Here is a 16,711-nt window from a genome sequence, read left to right as displayed (position 1 = left end):
TCCGGCTCTTCCTCATACGGCTCCTCCTACTCCTCCTCTTCCTCCTCCAACTACAACTACTACGATCCCGCCCAGCAACAACACTATTCCATGGACCAGGCCCAACCACGGGTTGAAGTCATGCGCTGCTCACGGTGTGCCAAGTGCGTGGAGACCGTCACCAGTTCCCGAGCAGCAGATGGAGATTTGAGGAAAATCAGCACGGATGATGCGAGTGCCAGCGGCATGGTTCGATTCGGTCATAACCTTTACTATTGTGACCGCTGCGCGAGGATGGTAGGATATAAATGAGGGGAGAAAAGGGCACAGGAATTACAGCACTGGAAAGTGGAATACACGACCACAGAGGGGAGAAAGTCTGAAGGGTTTCTTCTTTTCTTCAATTTCGATGTCACTTCCTCTACGATACGAAAATCCACCAACACAAAGATTGACGACACCGGCACCAAGGGATCGAACTGCACTCGAACGAGTTGTGCGAAAGCCAGCTCCAACATCTCACTTCATCATCCCACCACGAACAGCCTGGACCATCACACCTCCCGAAATGGCGACATCGAAAACGCACCAGCAGATGCGAATCTGCATCTCCACCATCCCACCAATACCACGAACACAACAAACAGCAGATGCGATTCTGCACTCCTCCTCAGAAATCCCACCCACATGCACCCTCCTGCAGGTTGCCTGCAGACCAAAACGCCAAGCTCCACTCATCTCCCGGCACACTTCGCCACCTCCAACCTCCTCCTCCAATTGGTTTTCCTCTCCTCCACCCCATTGGAGGAAAGCCAAAGGGCCGTTTCGGGCGCGAAAAATAGGGCGGGAGTTGGCGTCCCGCTATTGGCCGGGCTGCATCTTCGTCAACCCTCAATGACGTCATCCCACTTGGTGGGGCTTGGGATGCGCTGCAACAACACATGCTGGGGGAGGGAGAATGGTTCCGACGGAGAATCCCGTTCCACTGCGGGAGGGCGGATGGATGGATGGAGAGGAGCGGAGCTGAGTTGCCTTGGTTATTGAGGATGCATGCACTGCGCAACGCAACGTAACGCAACGTTCGACGCCGACACGGATGGATGCGTTTCATCCATCGACTTGTCCAGCTGGCGATGGATACGAGGACTGTACCTTCTCCTTTCGGTGCCTACGTCTATTTTTATTCGTCCACCACCAAGACATTTATCTTTACCCTATTTTTACTTTTGATGTTGTTTCGGAAGTAGGCAAGCGAGTGAGCGATTTGAGCGATCTTTCTTGCGTATACCAAACCGTTCAAACCTTGCAAGAGGTGTAAAAGCAAAGGCAGCTGGCTGCATAATGTATTGACTGTGTGAGTTATGAATGATACCACTCTGTTACATCACTATCTTCTCCATGCTTGACTTGTGCCTTGTCTCTCCTTCGCTACTCCTGTGAGGTGTGAAGAACATGATAAGTGAGGGGAGGGGGGCCGGGGTGACGGGCGATATGCCCATGGATTGATCCTCGATTGCTCACGGATCCTTCCTGAGTGAGAAGGTGACCCGATAAGCTTATTGCTCCACCTGTTCCTTGGAACGTAAGTAATTTACCAAGGTTGGAGCAGGTAACGTGCCTGTCGATCTGCACGTGACTCGGATCCTCCCTCTCTTCCCCTTCCTTTTCCTCTATCCCGCCAAAGTTAGCTCGGGATTTGGGTTGGAGGGTGGAACTTGCATGCAAGGGTGTTTTCGCCTTCGTAGACGCTAAAATTGCAGTGCTACCAAATAAGCTTAAATCACACATCAAATCACCTTTTTCCGATCCTCGGATCATCCTCCACACTTAGAAGATTAGACATCTTTGAATGAGCGCGGATGTCCCTTAAGATACGCAATCCGTATGGAATAGTTGACATCTTCCCCTTTATCTTTGCCTGTGGTCTTTTGTACCTTATCATTTCTCTTGAGAAAGTGGGTCACGTGATATAGAACAACATTACTTGGCCGCTGATGAGCCCTGCCCTGTCTCTCCGGCAAGAGGTTGGGTAAAGGGGCGCGAAAACTAGGGAATTCGAAGCTTGGCTGATATGTGCAACAAAGATACTGCAAAGTATGTAGCAGCGGATGGAGGTTGGTGAAGGGCTGGGACCCAGAGCGTGTGTTCTGGTGCACCCCTTGTAGAGTGTTTTCCGGTAAGGTCACGTTCGAGAAATAGAGAGTGGAAAGGAGTAGTTGGGGGGAGGGTGGGGGGGGCAGGATGACACATTGTGGCCGTTCCAAAAGTTGCAGGCAAAGTTACGAATACGAATACGAGGACTACAAAGTTAATCTCAAATGGAAGGGACGTACTACAAAGACTCTATCTGGGACCGAGTTATGCAGGCCATTGCGTTTGCCAGATTAGAGCGGTGAGTAATAGATATCCTCTCACTGAAGTTTTTTTTTAATACGGTAGGCTTGGGTGAAACGAAAAGGAACCAAAGTATGGCTTTTGTGACTTTTAGAGAGTCTATCCTATTAGTTGTGAAGTAATAGTCGAACTTAACGTCGCGACTAAAGCGGCCCACCCTTTAAGGTTTAAGTGGTGAATTGATTCGGAAGTAAGGAACTGAGGCGAGCTGAGAGTATGGTTCTGTTCCATTCTCGTGCCTGATTGTTGAAGGGGGTATGGGGGAGGATATGTAGTATACCTTTCCCGACCTAAAGTTTGCTAATTGCCTGAAGAGCGTAGTTTACAAGGTAAATTAAACTGAAGACTTTGATACTACTTTGTAAGTAACACCACACCGCGTGCAATCCTGACTTCAATCAATCAACGCCCTCGCATAAGATACGTCAATCCCAGCCCAGGCTAACAATTTCTCCAAATGTTTCTCATATGTTTCCTGGAACTGTTGGCTGCTCATCAAAATGAGAGCGGTCTTTGGATCACCAGCAAATGTAGCCTCCCCTACCAATTGTGCATTGAGAGCTTCCCACATCTTGCTGAGCGCCTTTCGTAGCTTTCGTCATGCAATATTTTATATACCATCATTGTCTCAAAGTTCTGTATAGACAATTCAGGCACAGTAGAGGAGCTATCCTTGGCGAGTTTGTGTAAGGAAATGGTGAGCAAAAACAGGTTACATATACGTGCAAGGTAAACCCGGCTAGGGCACTACACATGGTCGCTCACAAAAAAAGAAATGGAGTAAATAGAGAGCCTCTCGAGCGTGGCTTTGCTTTGAATGATAGCCTATCGCGAGATTGCTATGTAGGGATGGGAAACGTTGCATAAAAGCTGGCCAGCCTTTGCCAACGAATACAAATTTTCAACATCGCCAACTCGGTTCTCTCTGGATAACGGAATTCAAACAAGGAAACCAGGCCTACATTTCGCGCATAGATTCTGCTGTGTAGCTTTCATGTAGAGTGCGAGAATCGCTTCCATTCCCTCCACTTAAACACCTTACGCCTGCAAGTTAAAGATTTAATTTTCTGTGTTATCCAAACACAAAACAAGAACACGGGAACAAACTCGAGGACTACCTACAACGACGGCCGCAGAACCACAAAGACTTCAGTAGACCTTGTCTCACGTGTTTTCCGTCATTGCCATTGACGGACGATATTGTGATCTCGTCTCCCGCAGAGATCGGCCTCAATGACCGAACTCGAATCTCAGAACCTTCGAAAAAGTAGCGTACATTAGGCTTGCAAGAATTGTTAATCAAGGATTGGAGAAGATCAAAGTCGACTCCAAGATACTCCTGCCCCAGAGAGTGGATGGCTATGTGATTGAGCTTTACCTAGAATTCTATCAGTCTAAAGCTATACAGCTGATAACTTGATAAACGCAGCAATATGTTTCCTTCAACAACGCAACCGATTCATTCCAGTCTTTCAACTCTCAGTTTCAGACACCACCCTTTCCAGTCGATCGCCTTCCTCGACTTATTCCTCCATTTGTGCCTGTAAGCTGATAAAACCAGACCATTCCCCCTCACCAATAATGCCAGCGCGTCGATTCAGGAGTAAGCGGATATTAGCTCGGAGAAATTCATTGGAGCTTTTTACTCGTCAAGGATTTTGCATTCGGCTGGGTGGTGGTGCTTCCACGCATCCTTTTGGCAAGTGTGACAGCGTTGATTAACTTCGATATTATAGAAGGTGGGTCAAGACACACCTCAGCCAGGATAAGCAAGCCTGCCACTTACCTTTGAACAATCTTTCACAACTTTGCAGCCACTGCATCTGACGAGATTCTACTCTGGATCTGCAGGAACTCTTATACGACCTTTAGGGCCGACCCTTACTCCCCTAAGGACGCGAAGCAATTATCGCAGGTGTTTAGCAGGCCATTTGTTTCCTGCAGAATAAATTCTCGGCAGCTGGGATATGCTCTGTGACAAAAATTTCAAAGCCGCCATTTCGGGAGGAGGATTCACCAATTTTGAATTGTACAGGAGTCATGCTGTTGCGGAGGAGAGCATTGTTGAGCGTGGCAAGTCGACCCATTGTGGATATCTGTGTAGAACTAACAGAATAAAAGAAGAGCCGGTAGAGAAATGCGGCTTCCTTATGTATGAATACAATCTGCAAGGCTAGACCCCTACTGTGTTTGCAAAGTGCTGGCCTATGAAAGAATTGATGTGACACTCAAACCGTGTGTCACAGGGTTACTTGGCTTTCTTACTCGTGACGAAAAGGAAGCAGACAAAATTTACCTCGATTGGGAACAAAAAAATAAGATTCATACTATTTGGATTCTGGCCGGAAGTTACTTGGAGTGTCTTAAAGCAGAGTGAAATCCCGTCCCCTCAATAGGTATTGTCATGGCCTCGGATGTGAATATATTAAGTTGGGAAAGGAAGGAACAATGTACAGTCTCTACAAATTTCAGGAAGTTTGTACCAGTGACGCTACTGTGAACTTTCGATCCGTCAAGATACCGAGGCTGTATGGCCATGGTCGGGCTTGAGAAAACTGCTTGGAGTTACAACAAATTGCAGCCATTGCCAAGCGTAGAGCCAAGCACCACATCAGCCGCATAGTCAGGACTCAAAGACAAGCAAGGATGGGAGATCGCAGCCCGCCCCCACCGGCGTAAGAGAATGTATTGCTAGAATCGTATTGTCTACTCTGCCTCGGGATGCTTCTTTTGATGTTCTCTCTCACTTCTCTCACTTGAGACCGGGTCCAAAAACCAAGATATTCCCTCCTCAAGTGCGCGTAGGGTGCTGTCCTAGTAGTTTATATCGATCCCGCAATTCCGGCTTAGCATATTTATGAAAGGTTGTTGATTGTGCTTAGACTAGGGCAGCCTGAATTCAACTGATGTTCTGTATGGCTCGCTTAAGCGCGCACTCCTTAAGCGAGCCCCCTTTTCTGAAGGTTCCCCAGCTGAGACATGATCGCAACCCTCTCCCAAAAGCTAGATAATAGAGAAATGACACCCAAACAACTCCATAGAGAGCTCTTTATCATCGACCCTACATTTCCTCGCACTCTGCCTCTCAATCAACTCCTCCAACAGCACCGCCGCCCTCTTCGCATTCCTCGTCGCTCCCAAACTCAGCCGAAACGGTGGCAATGACTCACCTTCCTCATCATAGCCCACAATCGCACTCGCATTCCCCAACGCCAATAGCTGCTCCACCGCCCATTTCCTCCTCTCCGCATCCTCACACTCGGAACCAAACATAAACAACGGCCACAGCAGCGCAGGATGAACAACCTTCTTCTCCCCTCCGCCTTCAACCACCTCGCCGAAGCTGCGCTGCAAATGCCTCCAAGTCTCCTGCAGCGCGTGCTCCGCCGCCTCGGAATGCGGAAGATGCCACCACACAACCCGATGCAAGTACACGAATAAGACCCAAAAACTCGCCATATACAAACTAAATATCGCTTCAAGTCTCGAAGCTACATCAGCGCATACGATTTCGCGGAGCTGAGTGGACGAGAGGCGGATGATTTGTGGACGCTGTCGCCAGAGGTGAAGAAGTGAGAGTTCGAGTTGCTTGCACGCGATCACGACCTCGTATTCGTCTTTTACGGTAAAGCGGGAGCGGTGGTGTCGGTCGTGGGAACTGATGTGGCGGCAGTAGGCTTGCGTGCTTTGGTACCAGTCGAGTGCGGGCTGGAGGACGGTATTCAGGAGCACTGTTTTCATTTGGCGGAGGCTTCTGAGACCGTTGTTGGTGCTGGGGACCAAGGATGAGGTGGCGGTTGAGGATTGAGGTGAACCGCTGCTGAGGTCTGTTGTGGAGGGAGAAGAGTTCTGATCTTGTGGCGTAAAGACCGAGTTGTTGGTTCGCTCGTCATCGGAAGGCTTCTCGTCGCTGCTGTCGTCGGCATTAATCTGGGTGTGGTGTTCTGAGACCACCTGCAAAGCTCTCTGTGAAAGGAGATGCTGGCCTCCCAAGTGAGAAGCTTTGCTATCCAGAGTGTTGAGCCATTGCAGTAGTTGCCTCGAGTAGCGGTTCCACGGTCCACTACTGGTGATGATTTTCTCTGCCAACTCTCCCGGAAATAGCTTTTGATCATGTACCTGATCTCTCACGACTTCAAACCATGCCAGGAGAAAGATCGACGCCAAGAGCGCGTCTCGAGCCGATGATGCCTTTTGCCATTCTTTGGACATCATCACCTCAACTTCTTTCCTAGCAGCCTCGTGTAACTTTAAGGCGGGACCCATCGACTTCAAACTGCCGATTGTATCTGCTCGACTGACTGATTGGTCATCTTTGGCGAGAAGCTCAATTATGGCAAACAGCGCGCTCGCTACTACGCGGTGCTGGTGGCTCAGCTTCGTGAAGTGTTTCTGCAGTCGACGCCATTTCCTGACCCCGGTGATGAGTATTGAGGCAGGCGGCTGAGTAATCTTTCGGAAATAGCTGAGCAAGAAGTTCGAACGTTGACTCTTCATGTAATCCGAGCCTGGACTGAAATCAATATCATTGCTTTCTATTCGAAAATTCGCTAGTGAGGACTCCGGACGTTTTTGGGAAAGACTTGTTTCAAGAAGGCTGCCGACTGAGAGTGGCCATTCAATTTGAGCAGCTGCTTGAACAACGCCATTCTCGTCTCGGGGTGCCTGCAGGGACGGGTTGGCGTTGAAGTCTTGACTCCAGTTCGTAGCAGTTGATTGGATATCGGAAAAAGTGAAAGTTCCCAACGAGTCTTGCCCGTTTGGAGGATCGAAAGTGCGATCTAAGGAGAAGTCGTAGTTATCTTCGGGGGCGGTGGGTGTTTGCCAGCCATAATATGCCTCACACGGGTCTCTGGGGTATGTCCTCGAGGCAAGATTCGAGTTCAGGACATTGTTAGTAGAGGCGGGTCTAAGTAACTGAGGACTTGTCGTGAAGGAATGTCGCAGAGATCCATTCAAAGGGAAGGCGTGGGCAATGTGCTGCTGTTCTCGGCTAGCAGTCAGGGGCTCGTCTCTGGCCCTTTCCCTTTCGAGACCATAAACAGCTTCGCCTACAGGAGAAGGGTTAGGTGTTGCTATCACCTCCCTAGCTCCATTGAAATCGCCATCTATGGATAGTTGATGGCTTTGTGGATCGATGGATCCAAGTGTCGAAGTTGTCCGGCTGCGACCTGCCCGTTTTCGGAAGATGCATTCCAGTTCAAGACGTGTACAGTGACCACAAACTGGACGGCGTTCGTCGCATCTCACCCGCCTCTGTTTGCACATCAAGCACCCATTGCGGCTGCGCGGTGCTGAGCGTCCCTTCCTTGGACGGTCGGGGCCATCTGAAGACCGAGATACTGGCATTTCTGGGTCCATCATCGCAATCATCGCCTCGCGTGGGGGGAGAGTTTTGTCATCGGGACCTTGGTCAGTTGCGGGGGACTACCCCTCGCACATATACACGAAAGACGATACTGCCGACGCAATGTGAATGAGGATGAAAAGCGTATGTTCTCGGATGGGTCGGGTGCAAGTGCGGGGTTCCAAATATGCTGGGAACATGCTTGTAGCTCCCCACTTCCCCGCAAGGCCGCCCCGCGTCTGACCTAACATTTGGCCATCGTGAGTACGATGTTGAGGTCGTGCCGCCATTTCCAGGTCCAAGTCCATGGTACAGTCTTAGGCGCTTAGCATTGTGATCGCGGTTCCAGTACTCACCAAGAGTGGGGAGACGCCACCCTCGGCAAGATTCTGCCTTGAGCTGAGCAACTCTAGCTGTGAAAAGAGTCCCTGGTAAGTCTGATCCATTAGCCACCTTTGGTGGTGGGGGAGTAGGGAAATCTTCTCCAATCCTCCCCACCTTCTCTAAACCTCCCTAATAATCTTCTCTGTCCGTGTAATTTTTGACTCAGACGTCCACCTTCGCCTCCCCGAGCACAACCAACATAAGGAAACTGACAACACAACAAAATGTCCTCTACAGAAACCTACAAAGCAGCTTTCGACGAACCTCCATCCAGCAAAGTATCTGGGACGGCAGAAACGAGCTCGTTGGTATCCCCCTACTTCTCCTACGGACTCCCTTACAGAGAAGCCTGCGCAAAGCACGTTACCGAAACCTTCAAATGCTCTCGTGTCTATATCATCGCCTCCGGAACGCTGTCACGGGAGACCGATCGTTTGGACCTGCTGATCGAAGCATTGAAAGAGAAGGAGGTGGAAATAGTAGGCGTGAAGAAGGGGATGCGTCCTCATACGCCGTGGACCCAGATCATTGAGATTGCAAGCGAAGCACGGGCTGGAAATGCAGATTGTATTGTGACTTTAGGGGCAGGGAGTTTAACCGATGGCGCAAAGATCGTTGTTCTGGTGAGAAGACGCTTACCTCTGCTCTCTCTCTCTAGAACATATCTGAACTGACTGAACTGACTGAGTAGGCTCTTGCGAATAACATAACCGACCCCAAAGATCTGGCCGGGTACTCTATCGAAGCCAAGACGCCCAAAACGGGTGTGAAACCTCCTACAATCCCTCTCATCTGCATCCCGACGTCCTTGTCCGGAGGAGAGTACTTTTCGCTGGCCGGAGGGACGGACGACATTACGACAAAGCACAAGCAAGGATTTCTGCAGAACGGGATGGGCGTGCGCTTAATCATCTTGGACCCGGAGCTCTGTTTGGGAACCCCTTGGTTCCATTGGCTCAGCACCGGCGTCAGGAGTATCGACCACTGCGTCGAGGCGCTGTGCTCTCTCGAGGCAACGCCAGAGTCAGACCAGGATGCCGAAGCGGGGCTAAGGCTTCTGGTTCCTTGGCTCTTAATAACGAAGCAAGATGAGAAGAGTGTCGAGGCGAGGCATCACTGTCAGATGGGAGTGAGGCTTGCAATGAAGAATGTTAGAGCTGGGATTCCCATGGGTGGTAGTCATGCTATCGGACATCAGCTAGGTCCGATGGGAGTCGGGCATGGTGTTACGTCGTGTATCATGTGTCCTGCTGTGATGAAGTGGAATCTAGAACATGGCAGAAACAACCCGGACGTTCAGGAGAAGCAAGACAAGGTCCGGAGCATTCTGTGGACGGAACCCAGGGCAGCTGAGCTATTCAAGAAAGTCGGGTTGTCGCAAGACAAGGCAGATCTCGGAGATCTGCTTGATGTGATTATTCGGACACTCGGATTACCGCGAACTTTGAAAGAGGTCGATATTGGAGCGGATCAGATTGAAAAGCTATCGAAGAGGACGCTGGATGACTTTTGGGCACCAACGAATCCGATCCCCTTGATGGATGCGGCGCAAGTAAAGAGTATCTTGGAGATGGTCGTCGGTTAGTTTATGATGAGTGAGTATATATTGATCAATCAAGCCAAATATATATCTAAACACGCTTAATTACACGACGTTGAATTATTGTTGAAAGGCTACTACTTCAAAGTGTTGTGCCGGAGTTAGGCGAGCCCACCCCCTGACAGCCAGATGTGACATCACTCGCACAAGTTTCCCCTCCCATTTACCTCCATCTCCATCTACTCATCCCGCCCCAGCAACCACTTCAACCCCGCCACAGTCTTCCTCTGAAAGTCTTTGCTAAAGTCGGCCTTTGGAAACCAACTCCAAAACCCATGTGGCAAGCCAGGAAACACGTCCAGCCTCGTTTTTACCCCCTCCTCCCGCAGAACCTGCTCGTAGATCAAGCCTTCATCTCGCAGAGGGTCTGCGCCACAGACTTGGACATAGGCTGGCGGTAGCTCTGCGTGCGAGGGGAAAAGTAGAGGGGAGCGAAGGTGGGAGTGGGGATTGGGGTTGTAGTGTCCTTTCGCGGGCCATCGTTAGCGTTAGTTCCCTCTCACAAATAAAGATTACAGTTCACTCCTTGGGTGTATATCCGCCGGATTAGCCATAACTTACCTTCAAACATATCGATGCTCTTCTGGTTCAGAACCAGCGCGTCCTTGTTCTGCTCACGACTGAGATAAACATCTTTGTATTTCTCGGGCAATGCAACGGGATCGCAAGTTGTGGGAATACACAAGTACTGTCCCGTGAGCTGTGGTGTGCGCTTCTCGTCGCGGTATAGATGTGCCACTACGGCAGCGAGGTTCGCTCCCGCGCTTATGCCACCGATTATGAAGCCTTGCTGGGGGTTAATCCCAAGTTCCTTGACGTGGGCGCTCGTCTAAAGCAAGCACCGTTAACAAATCACCTATAACTGGCATGGATATTGAGAAAGAAACGCAAGGGACTTACCCAAAGCAAAGAATCCTCTGCATCCTCCACAGCCGTCGGAAACCTCCATTCAGGCGCAAGCCTGTACGCAACATTAATCGCCACGCCCCCTAGTTCCGTCCAGCGTCTACACAAAGCAACCTCATTGTCGCAATCCCCTAAACAAAATCCGCCGCCGTGAAAAAGCACCAATCCGGGGCTGCCTTCTGGAGGAGGGGGGACGGGACGGTGGATCCGGGTGGTGATGGTACTGTTGTCACGCACGGGGATTTGTTGGTCAGTTTCGGTGTAGGAAGGGGTGGTGGTACTGGGGGAGCTGGATAGAGTGAGATTGCGTTTTAGGGATGCGAGGTGGGTGCGAAGGGCTTGGATGGAGGGGGCACTGTCAAGACTACGGGCGGGGGGTGATTCTTGTAGGACCTGAGGGTGGTTAGCTGAGTGGAAGGAAGTGTTTGTCTGAGAATGAGGTGGCACTCTGATGAGTTCTGGGTTTTGATTTGCGAGAGCGAGTCGAGAAGCGCGATCCATGATGGTTGGTGGCTGTGGATGAGATTTTGACTAGTATAATGGCTTTGGATGGTTTGAAAGTCATCTCGTATTTGAAGCTTTTTTTCGTGCTGGAAATGCAGTTACGTCTACGAGGTATACCGTATAGCGCTGGATCGCGGTGGGGTTCGTACCCCGCACCGCTCACTCCTTGTTTGCCGAGATAACCGAGCTGAAAAGGGGGTCAGTAAACAGGTCCGAGGACCAACGTTATGAGACTCAGTAGTGGCCGAAAGTGGCATCAACTTGCAAGACATATGATTTCAATAACTCATTACTCAATCTGGACTCTTTTCACTCATATGGAGCATGAATCACGTGAGATTCAGCAGTGAAATTGTATTTCATGAGAATAACTTGTCGCATACTGCACAACGTTTGCATGTACTATTGCCATACAGCTAAGAATTCTTCAGGTGTAGAGCCCATTTGGCTTGGCCGATTCCATTCATCTCCTATTCTCACGCCTTACACATCATCTTGGTGCTCCGACTTCCCATTCATCTCAAGCGAGAGCTTGGTGACGTCCTGTACATGATAGATCTCATCCGCATCGCCAAAGATCGCGGCAATTTCCTCAAGAGCTAGGTGTCTAGTATCAGGGAAGAAGATCCATGCACATACTGCAAATATATATCCAGGAATGATGAAGCACAAGTAGAATTTCCAGCCGATATTTCTGCAAACACTTAGCACGGGTAAGAATTTAAAGTACGATACTGCACTTACGCGAAAGCAGTAGGAGCCACTTGGAGCCACATTATGTTCACTAATGCGATTGTTGCCATCGCAATTGTCATTCCCTTGGCACGAAGGTGGTTGGGCCACACCTCACTGAAGTAGATGTATTGGGTGCCATCAAGGAGAAATTCTGCGAAAACCTACAAAGTTTTAGCCTCATTAGAGCAAATTTAGTGTCCCTCCAGCGAAGACTTACGATATAGAGATAAATCATCGCCAGAGCGCCCTTGAGGCCAGCTTGGCTCTGGCCAGGAACTGGCGGGTACGAAGCTACCAGAGCGGCTTCTGCGACCAAGGTTGCAAGAACAATGGCGGTACCTCCGGCAATGAGCGTGGGTCTGGAAAATCTATCGACCACTAGGAGGGCCAAAATTCCACAGCCAAAACCAAGTGTATTGAAACCACCTTGGTACAAAAGTTGTTGGCTTGTGCTTAAACCTAGACTTGCATAAATGGTCGGGCCATAATCTGGAATTTGTTAATTTGACTCGTCGGAGGAGTTGTGGATGTTCTAGCGTTCACTTACTATTGATCACCAGAACCCCGGTCATCTGAATCCCAACGCTAAGGCCAAGCGTAATAAAGGTGCGTTTCCTATATGACCGCTTCGTCACTAGAGACATCCAGCTGTTTTCGAGAGTATTGTCTACTGCAATCTGGTTTCTGATCTGCTGTAGCTCGAGTGCAGCCTCGTCGGGGTCGTGGAGCTTGAGAAGTATACGTTCAGCTTCTTCGGTCCGATCATTCTGAAGCAGCCATCGGGGAGACTCCGGAAGCCAATGCATGAAGCAGAGCACAATGAATACCGGCAAGCATTGGAATCCGAGCGGAGCCCGCCACTGATTGTTCGCAACAGGGTGATAGAAGTAGAACCCTGCTCCGATCCAGGATGCTGCACAATAGCCAAAAAGCAATGCAGCACTGTGGCAGTCTACAAGCACGCCTCGGTTTTTGGGCGGAGCCACCTCGGACATCCAGACTGGAACCGATCCTAGGAGCCACCAAGAGCCCATTCCAGAGAAGAATCGGAAGGCGATAAACATGCCGACATTGACGGATCCGGCTAGACAAGCTCCAGATACCAGGACTAGAAGAGATGGGATGATGATGGACATCTTTCTGCCAAATCTGTCGCCGACAACGTTGATACCAAGCGAGCCGAAAAACGCGCCCGCTTGGAACAATCCGTTCATGGTGGATATCAAAGAAAGCGCATCCTTTCGAGTATCAAGGTGGAAGTATGCAAGGAAAGAAGGTTGTGCTGTCTAGTATTAGTTTGATCAAGACCAAGCGTCGAAAGCGTATGGAGAGAAAGGAAATCGAGAAACAATGAGAATACCTAAGGTGGTTCCAATGATACTGGCGCTGTAGCCCATGCCCATCGATGCAAAGCACATGGCTGCTATCACCATGATATTGTAATGCTTGAACTGCCTCTTATGGACATGTTCTATATGAACATCGGCTGAAATGCTCTTCTCCGCCATCGTGAATTATGATTCTGAATAACCGAAGAGAATTTGTGGTATGAGAAGATAAACCTGAAGCACAAGCTGACTTTGATTGAGTGTGAATGCAATACCTTGAACACTTAACCAACGACTCGAGGATCATTACTTGTATCAAGAATTGGGCCCACCTGTCTTGGAGGCCACCGTCGCCAACGGAACGCCAAAACGCCACCAAAAGATGAAGGACGGGGTAGCATCTGGGGTACTTCCTGGGGAATGCAAAGCTGCTGGAGGGTTTGCAGCGGGGGACGCTAATTGGGGGCCCATTTCGTCTTTCCAAGGTCTAGCTAGTAGTTTGGATTGACGAGATGCAGCAGAGAGACTCGCGAGGTATGCGATAGACGCGACCCGACGAGCCCCGAGCGGACCATCAGTGTACGAGTACGGTCTAGGTATAAAAATGCTCGGAGTTAAGCAATAGCGAACACTATTGCCGTCCTAGCCAAACCCCACCAGTTCACAACTCTGCCGTGTTCCGTCTTCTGGCTTGCCGGACCACACCACCCCGCACGTTCGCCAGTGCGGAACTGGGGTATGTCCGTACATGGCAACTTCGCAAGTTGGCAATTGGGAGCTTTGCTGCCGAGGCTGGCTGCGAGGAGATTCTAGGACGCGCCTGCTCTTTCGATCGTCCATTACTCTCGATACCCGACAGGAGTAACTTGGACTAAATACCTCGTTACTTGCTTCGTGCAACAGTGCAACATATTGTCCCTTCACCAAAGACCTGAAGATCATTGCGTCTTGCTTTTTGTTCACTCTTACCCCCCCTTTGCCTACAACCAAAGTCAGAAGTCATGGCTCCGGCACGAATCATAACGATCTCTTCAGGACCCGATCGAGATGCTCCCATTCCGGCCAGCGACGCTCGCCACGAGAACCAGTGGTACAATCAAGATTTCGACGGCTATCGTATCACAGAGCAGCCCTTACATGCGAAAAGACACATTCGTATGATCTGTGTTGGCGCTGGAGCCGCCGGGCTGCAGATCGCATACAAAGCGGAGCGCCTCCTCGAGAATGTCGAGCTCCGGATCTATGAGAAGAACCATGACATCGGAGGAACCTGGCTTGAGAACCGGTATCCGGGCTGCACTTGTGACATCCCAAGTCATAGCTATCAGTTCACTTGGGAGAAGAATCCAAATTGGAGCCATTTCTACTCTTCGTCTGAGGAAATCTGGAGATACTTCAAGCATGTGTCGACGAAGTATGACCTAGAGAAATACGTCAAGTTCAACACCAAGGTTCAATCAGCGCGGTGGGATGAAGACGCTGGGATGTGGCGACTCATCGTCATAGCTGCAGATGGCAGTCAGTTTGAGGACGAATGTGAGATTCTGGTTAATGGATCTGGGGTACTCAAGTATGTGCCTTCCCTTGTTGAAGCTTGCTCAACTAGATCACTGATAATTCCCCAAATAGCACCTACAAATATCCGAACATCCCAGGCATCAAAGAGTTTGGTGGAAAGCTCATGCACAGTGCGGCTTGGGATGGCAACTATGACTTGAGTGGGAAGACCGTAGCTGTCATCGGAGGTGGTTCTTCTGCAGTGCAAATAATTCCAAATATTCAACCCGGTATTTGCGGTACTTTATCTGAAAAGCCGGCGCAAGCTTACGTGGGCAGTGGTTGGAAAATTGATACCCTTCCTAAGATCATCTGTGTGGATCACGACCGGATTTGGTGCAAAGTATGCCGGCCCAGGGGGGACTAACTTCAAGTGTATGTGCGCTGCTTCCCTCTTACCCAGCTGTGTTAACCAAGTACGCCAGACACGGATGAACAGTTGGAAGAATTCAGGAAGGATCCCGCGAGGCTGGCCAAGTATTGCAGGGATATCGAAGGCGAGCTCAACAAGCGCTTTACTCTGGTATGTATTTCTCCCGTTCGCGTGAAAACAACTAACGGATGAGTTATAGATGCACAGAACGAGCAAAGATCAAAAGGCATCCAGAGATCTAGTTGCAGATATCATGCGGGAGCACCTCGATAACGATTCATTTCTCACCAAGAAAATAATTCCTGGATTTGACCTTGGCTGCCGAAGAATGACTCCGGGCTCGGGATATCTACAATCATTGAAGAAAGATAATGTCCAAGTTGTGACGGAATCAGTTGTGAAATTCACGAAAGATGGGCTGGTGGATGATTCAGGTACCGAGCACAAGGTAGATGTGGTAGTCTGTGCTACTGGCTTCGATGTTTCGTTCACGCCTCGCTTCGAGGTGACTGGCCGCGATGGAGCAAATATCAAGGAACAATTTGGAGAGAACCCTAAAGCGTACCTGAGCATCACCGCTCCCAACTTCCCAAACATGTTTTGTAAGTTCAACACCTCGCTTAAGCTCCTAACCCCTGAGATTGACCATGATAGTGTTTATCGGCCCCAACGGGCCTGCGAGTCACAGCTCCCTCCTGCCGATATTGGAATGGCACACGCGATATCTCTTCCAGATGGTGGAAAAGATGCAAACCGAGAACATCAAAGCTTTTGCCCCAAAGATGGCCGCTGCTGAGGAACTCTACCAACACACACATGAGTTGATGAAGCGACTTGTCTGGTCGTCACCGTGCAGATCGTGGTTCAAGATGGGCAAGCAACACGGCCCCGTCACAGCAATTTATCCTGGCAGTCGACTGCATTATTTTGAGATGCTGAAAAATGTGAGATATGAAGATTACGATATCACCTATCGCAGCAAAAACAGATTCCAGTTTATGGGGAACGGCTACACTCAGTGTGAGCTGAATGTTGATGGAGATCCTGTCTGGTATTTCGATGACCCGTTTGTTCTTATCTAGACGAAGTAGATAGCTTTCCAAAGCATTTAAATGGCCATTTCTTTGCCGAAGCAGCAGTTGGTACACGGTGACATCGCATGGATTTCACTTCTCCCGTCAGGAATCGGTCACTTGCGAGCTTTGCTTCAAGCCCCACCATACGCCGACTGTTGTCTCTTCGTCTATGTCCACCTTAATCCCACTTTTATTTAACAAGCTAGTGGACGCTTCTCCACCTTCTAGTACAACACTTTTGGACATTCCGTCCCTGCGAGGCCCCGCGAATTTGCGGACCGCTTTTCGCGACGGACGCGACTTGACAACACTTCCTCCAGCACGAATAACTTAGCACAAGACCATACGCCACCTGACTATCCGACTTCGCGAGCCGCTCTTGCTTTCGCTGTCATTTTTGTGCGGGGTTATCTGCATCAAGAGCCACTTTGGTGCCAGCTGATCAATTCCGCGAACCTGAGGCCTGGACTGGATGGAGAAAGACAGTGTTTTCCGAGCTGTATCGGTTTTACTGTCCCAGCTACTGCA

The 16,711-nt window shown here is 49.8% G+C and overlaps 7 protein-coding genes across 7 annotated transcripts; 4 read left to right on the top strand and 3 right to left on the bottom strand.

Moving 5' to 3' along the window:
- Positions 1-99: 99 nt before the first annotated feature.
- On the top strand, positions 100-285 carry K444DRAFT_486168 (uncharacterized protein; the record flags this gene model as incomplete). The annotated part of the gene is made up of 1 exon (XM_024873115.1): positions 100-285. A coding segment is annotated over one exon (186 nt), but the record flags the coding sequence as incomplete, so codon positions are not given.
- A 4-nt stretch (positions 286-289) lies between these two features.
- Positions 290-1,308, top strand: K444DRAFT_279885 (uncharacterized protein). Its single transcript, XM_024871554.1, has 3 exons — positions 290-508; positions 595-978; positions 1,072-1,308. The coding sequence occupies exons 1-3, from the start codon at positions 389-391 to the stop codon at positions 1,207-1,209; spliced, it is 642 nt and encodes a 213-aa protein (XP_024726950.1). The 5' UTR covers positions 290-388; the 3' UTR covers positions 1,210-1,308.
- Positions 1,309-5,245: 3,937 nt separating this feature from the next.
- K444DRAFT_622275 (uncharacterized protein) lies at positions 5,246-7,645 on the bottom strand. The gene has a single exon (XM_024882065.1). It carries the CDS (start codon positions 7,639-7,641, stop codon positions 5,377-5,379), a length of 2,265 nt encoding a protein of 754 aa, XP_024726949.1. The 5' UTR covers positions 7,642-7,645; the 3' UTR covers positions 5,246-5,376.
- Positions 7,646-8,233: 588 nt separating this feature from the next.
- Positions 8,234-10,020, top strand: K444DRAFT_576739 (Dehydroquinate synthase-like protein). The gene is made up of 2 exons (XM_024877547.1): positions 8,234-8,727; positions 8,796-10,020. Exons 1-2 carry the CDS (start codon positions 8,329-8,331, stop codon positions 9,687-9,689), a joined length of 1,293 nt encoding a protein of 430 aa, XP_024726948.1. The 5' UTR covers positions 8,234-8,328; the 3' UTR covers positions 9,690-10,020.
- K444DRAFT_576738 (uncharacterized protein) lies at positions 9,702-11,200 on the bottom strand. Its single transcript, XM_024877546.1, has 4 exons — positions 11,058-11,200; positions 10,605-11,003; positions 10,266-10,533; positions 9,702-10,170 (listed from the first exon to the last, which is right to left on the bottom strand). The coding sequence occupies exons 1-4, from the start codon at positions 11,109-11,111 to the stop codon at positions 9,884-9,886; spliced, it is 1,008 nt and encodes a 335-aa protein (XP_024726947.1). The 5' UTR covers positions 11,112-11,200; the 3' UTR covers positions 9,702-9,883.
- Positions 11,201-11,550: 350 nt separating this feature from the next.
- On the bottom strand, positions 11,551-13,357 carry K444DRAFT_711386 (general substrate transporter; the record flags this gene model as incomplete). Its single annotated transcript, XM_024888245.1, has 5 exons — positions 11,551-11,808; positions 11,859-12,010; positions 12,067-12,338; positions 12,397-13,131; positions 13,210-13,357. The coding sequence occupies 5 exons, from the start codon at positions 13,355-13,357 to the stop codon at positions 11,598-11,600; spliced, it is 1,518 nt and encodes a 505-aa protein (XP_024726946.1). The 3' UTR covers positions 11,551-11,597.
- A 706-nt stretch (positions 13,358-14,063) lies between these two features.
- K444DRAFT_604476 (FAD/NAD(P)-binding domain-containing protein) lies at positions 14,064-16,225 on the top strand. Its single transcript, XM_024878814.1, has 6 exons — positions 14,064-14,747; positions 14,807-14,964; positions 15,014-15,109; positions 15,160-15,257; positions 15,307-15,709; positions 15,762-16,225. Exons 1-6 carry the CDS (start codon positions 14,179-14,181, stop codon positions 16,187-16,189), a joined length of 1,752 nt encoding a protein of 583 aa, XP_024726945.1. The 5' UTR covers positions 14,064-14,178; the 3' UTR covers positions 16,190-16,225.
- The last annotated feature ends 486 nt before the right edge of the window (positions 16,226-16,711 follow it).

This window comes from Hyaloscypha bicolor (assembly GCF_002865645.1).
Source record: "Hyaloscypha bicolor E unplaced genomic scaffold K444scaffold_184, whole genome shotgun sequence".
Taxonomy (NCBI): domain Eukaryota; kingdom Fungi; phylum Ascomycota; class Leotiomycetes; order Helotiales; family Hyaloscyphaceae; genus Hyaloscypha; species Hyaloscypha bicolor.
This window is presented reverse-complemented; position numbering and strand designations above follow the sequence as displayed.

Coding starts and splice junctions, on each gene's coding strand:
- K444DRAFT_279885 (XM_024871554.1), top strand. CDS start 389: ATGTCACTTCCTCTACGATACGAAAATCCACCAACACAAAGATTGACG. Junction 509..594: donor CTCCAACATCTCACTTCATC/ATCCCACCACGA, acceptor CTGCATCTCCAC/CATCCCACCAATACCACGAA. Junction 979..1,071: donor GTTCCACTGCGGGAGGGCGG/ATGGATGGATGG, acceptor TTCGACGCCGAC/ACGGATGGATGCGTTTCATC.
- K444DRAFT_622275 (XM_024882065.1), bottom strand. CDS start 7,641: ATGTGCAAACAGAGGCGGGTGAGATGCGACGAACGCCGTCCAGTTTGT.
- K444DRAFT_576739 (XM_024877547.1), top strand. CDS start 8,329: ATGTCCTCTACAGAAACCTACAAAGCAGCTTTCGACGAACCTCCATCC. Junction 8,728..8,795: donor GCGCAAAGATCGTTGTTCTG/GTGAGAAGACGC, acceptor CTGACTGAGTAG/GCTCTTGCGAATAACATAAC.
- K444DRAFT_576738 (XM_024877546.1), bottom strand. CDS start 11,111: ATGGATCGCGCTTCTCGACTCGCTCTCGCAAATCAAAACCCAGAACTC. Junction 11,004..11,057: donor AAAACCCAGAACTCATCAGA/GTGCCACCTCAT, acceptor AACCACCCTCAG/GTCCTACAAGAATCACCCCC. Junction 10,171..10,265: donor GAGCATCGATATGTTTGAAG/GTAAGTTATGGC, acceptor GGCCCGCGAAAG/GACACTACAACCCCAATCCC.
- K444DRAFT_604476 (XM_024878814.1), top strand. CDS start 14,179: ATGGCTCCGGCACGAATCATAACGATCTCTTCAGGACCCGATCGAGAT. Junction 14,748..14,806: donor AATGGATCTGGGGTACTCAA/GTATGTGCCTTC, acceptor TTCCCCAAATAG/CACCTACAAATATCCGAACA. Junction 15,710..15,761: donor CAACTTCCCAAACATGTTTT/GTAAGTTCAACA, acceptor TGACCATGATAG/TGTTTATCGGCCCCAACGGG.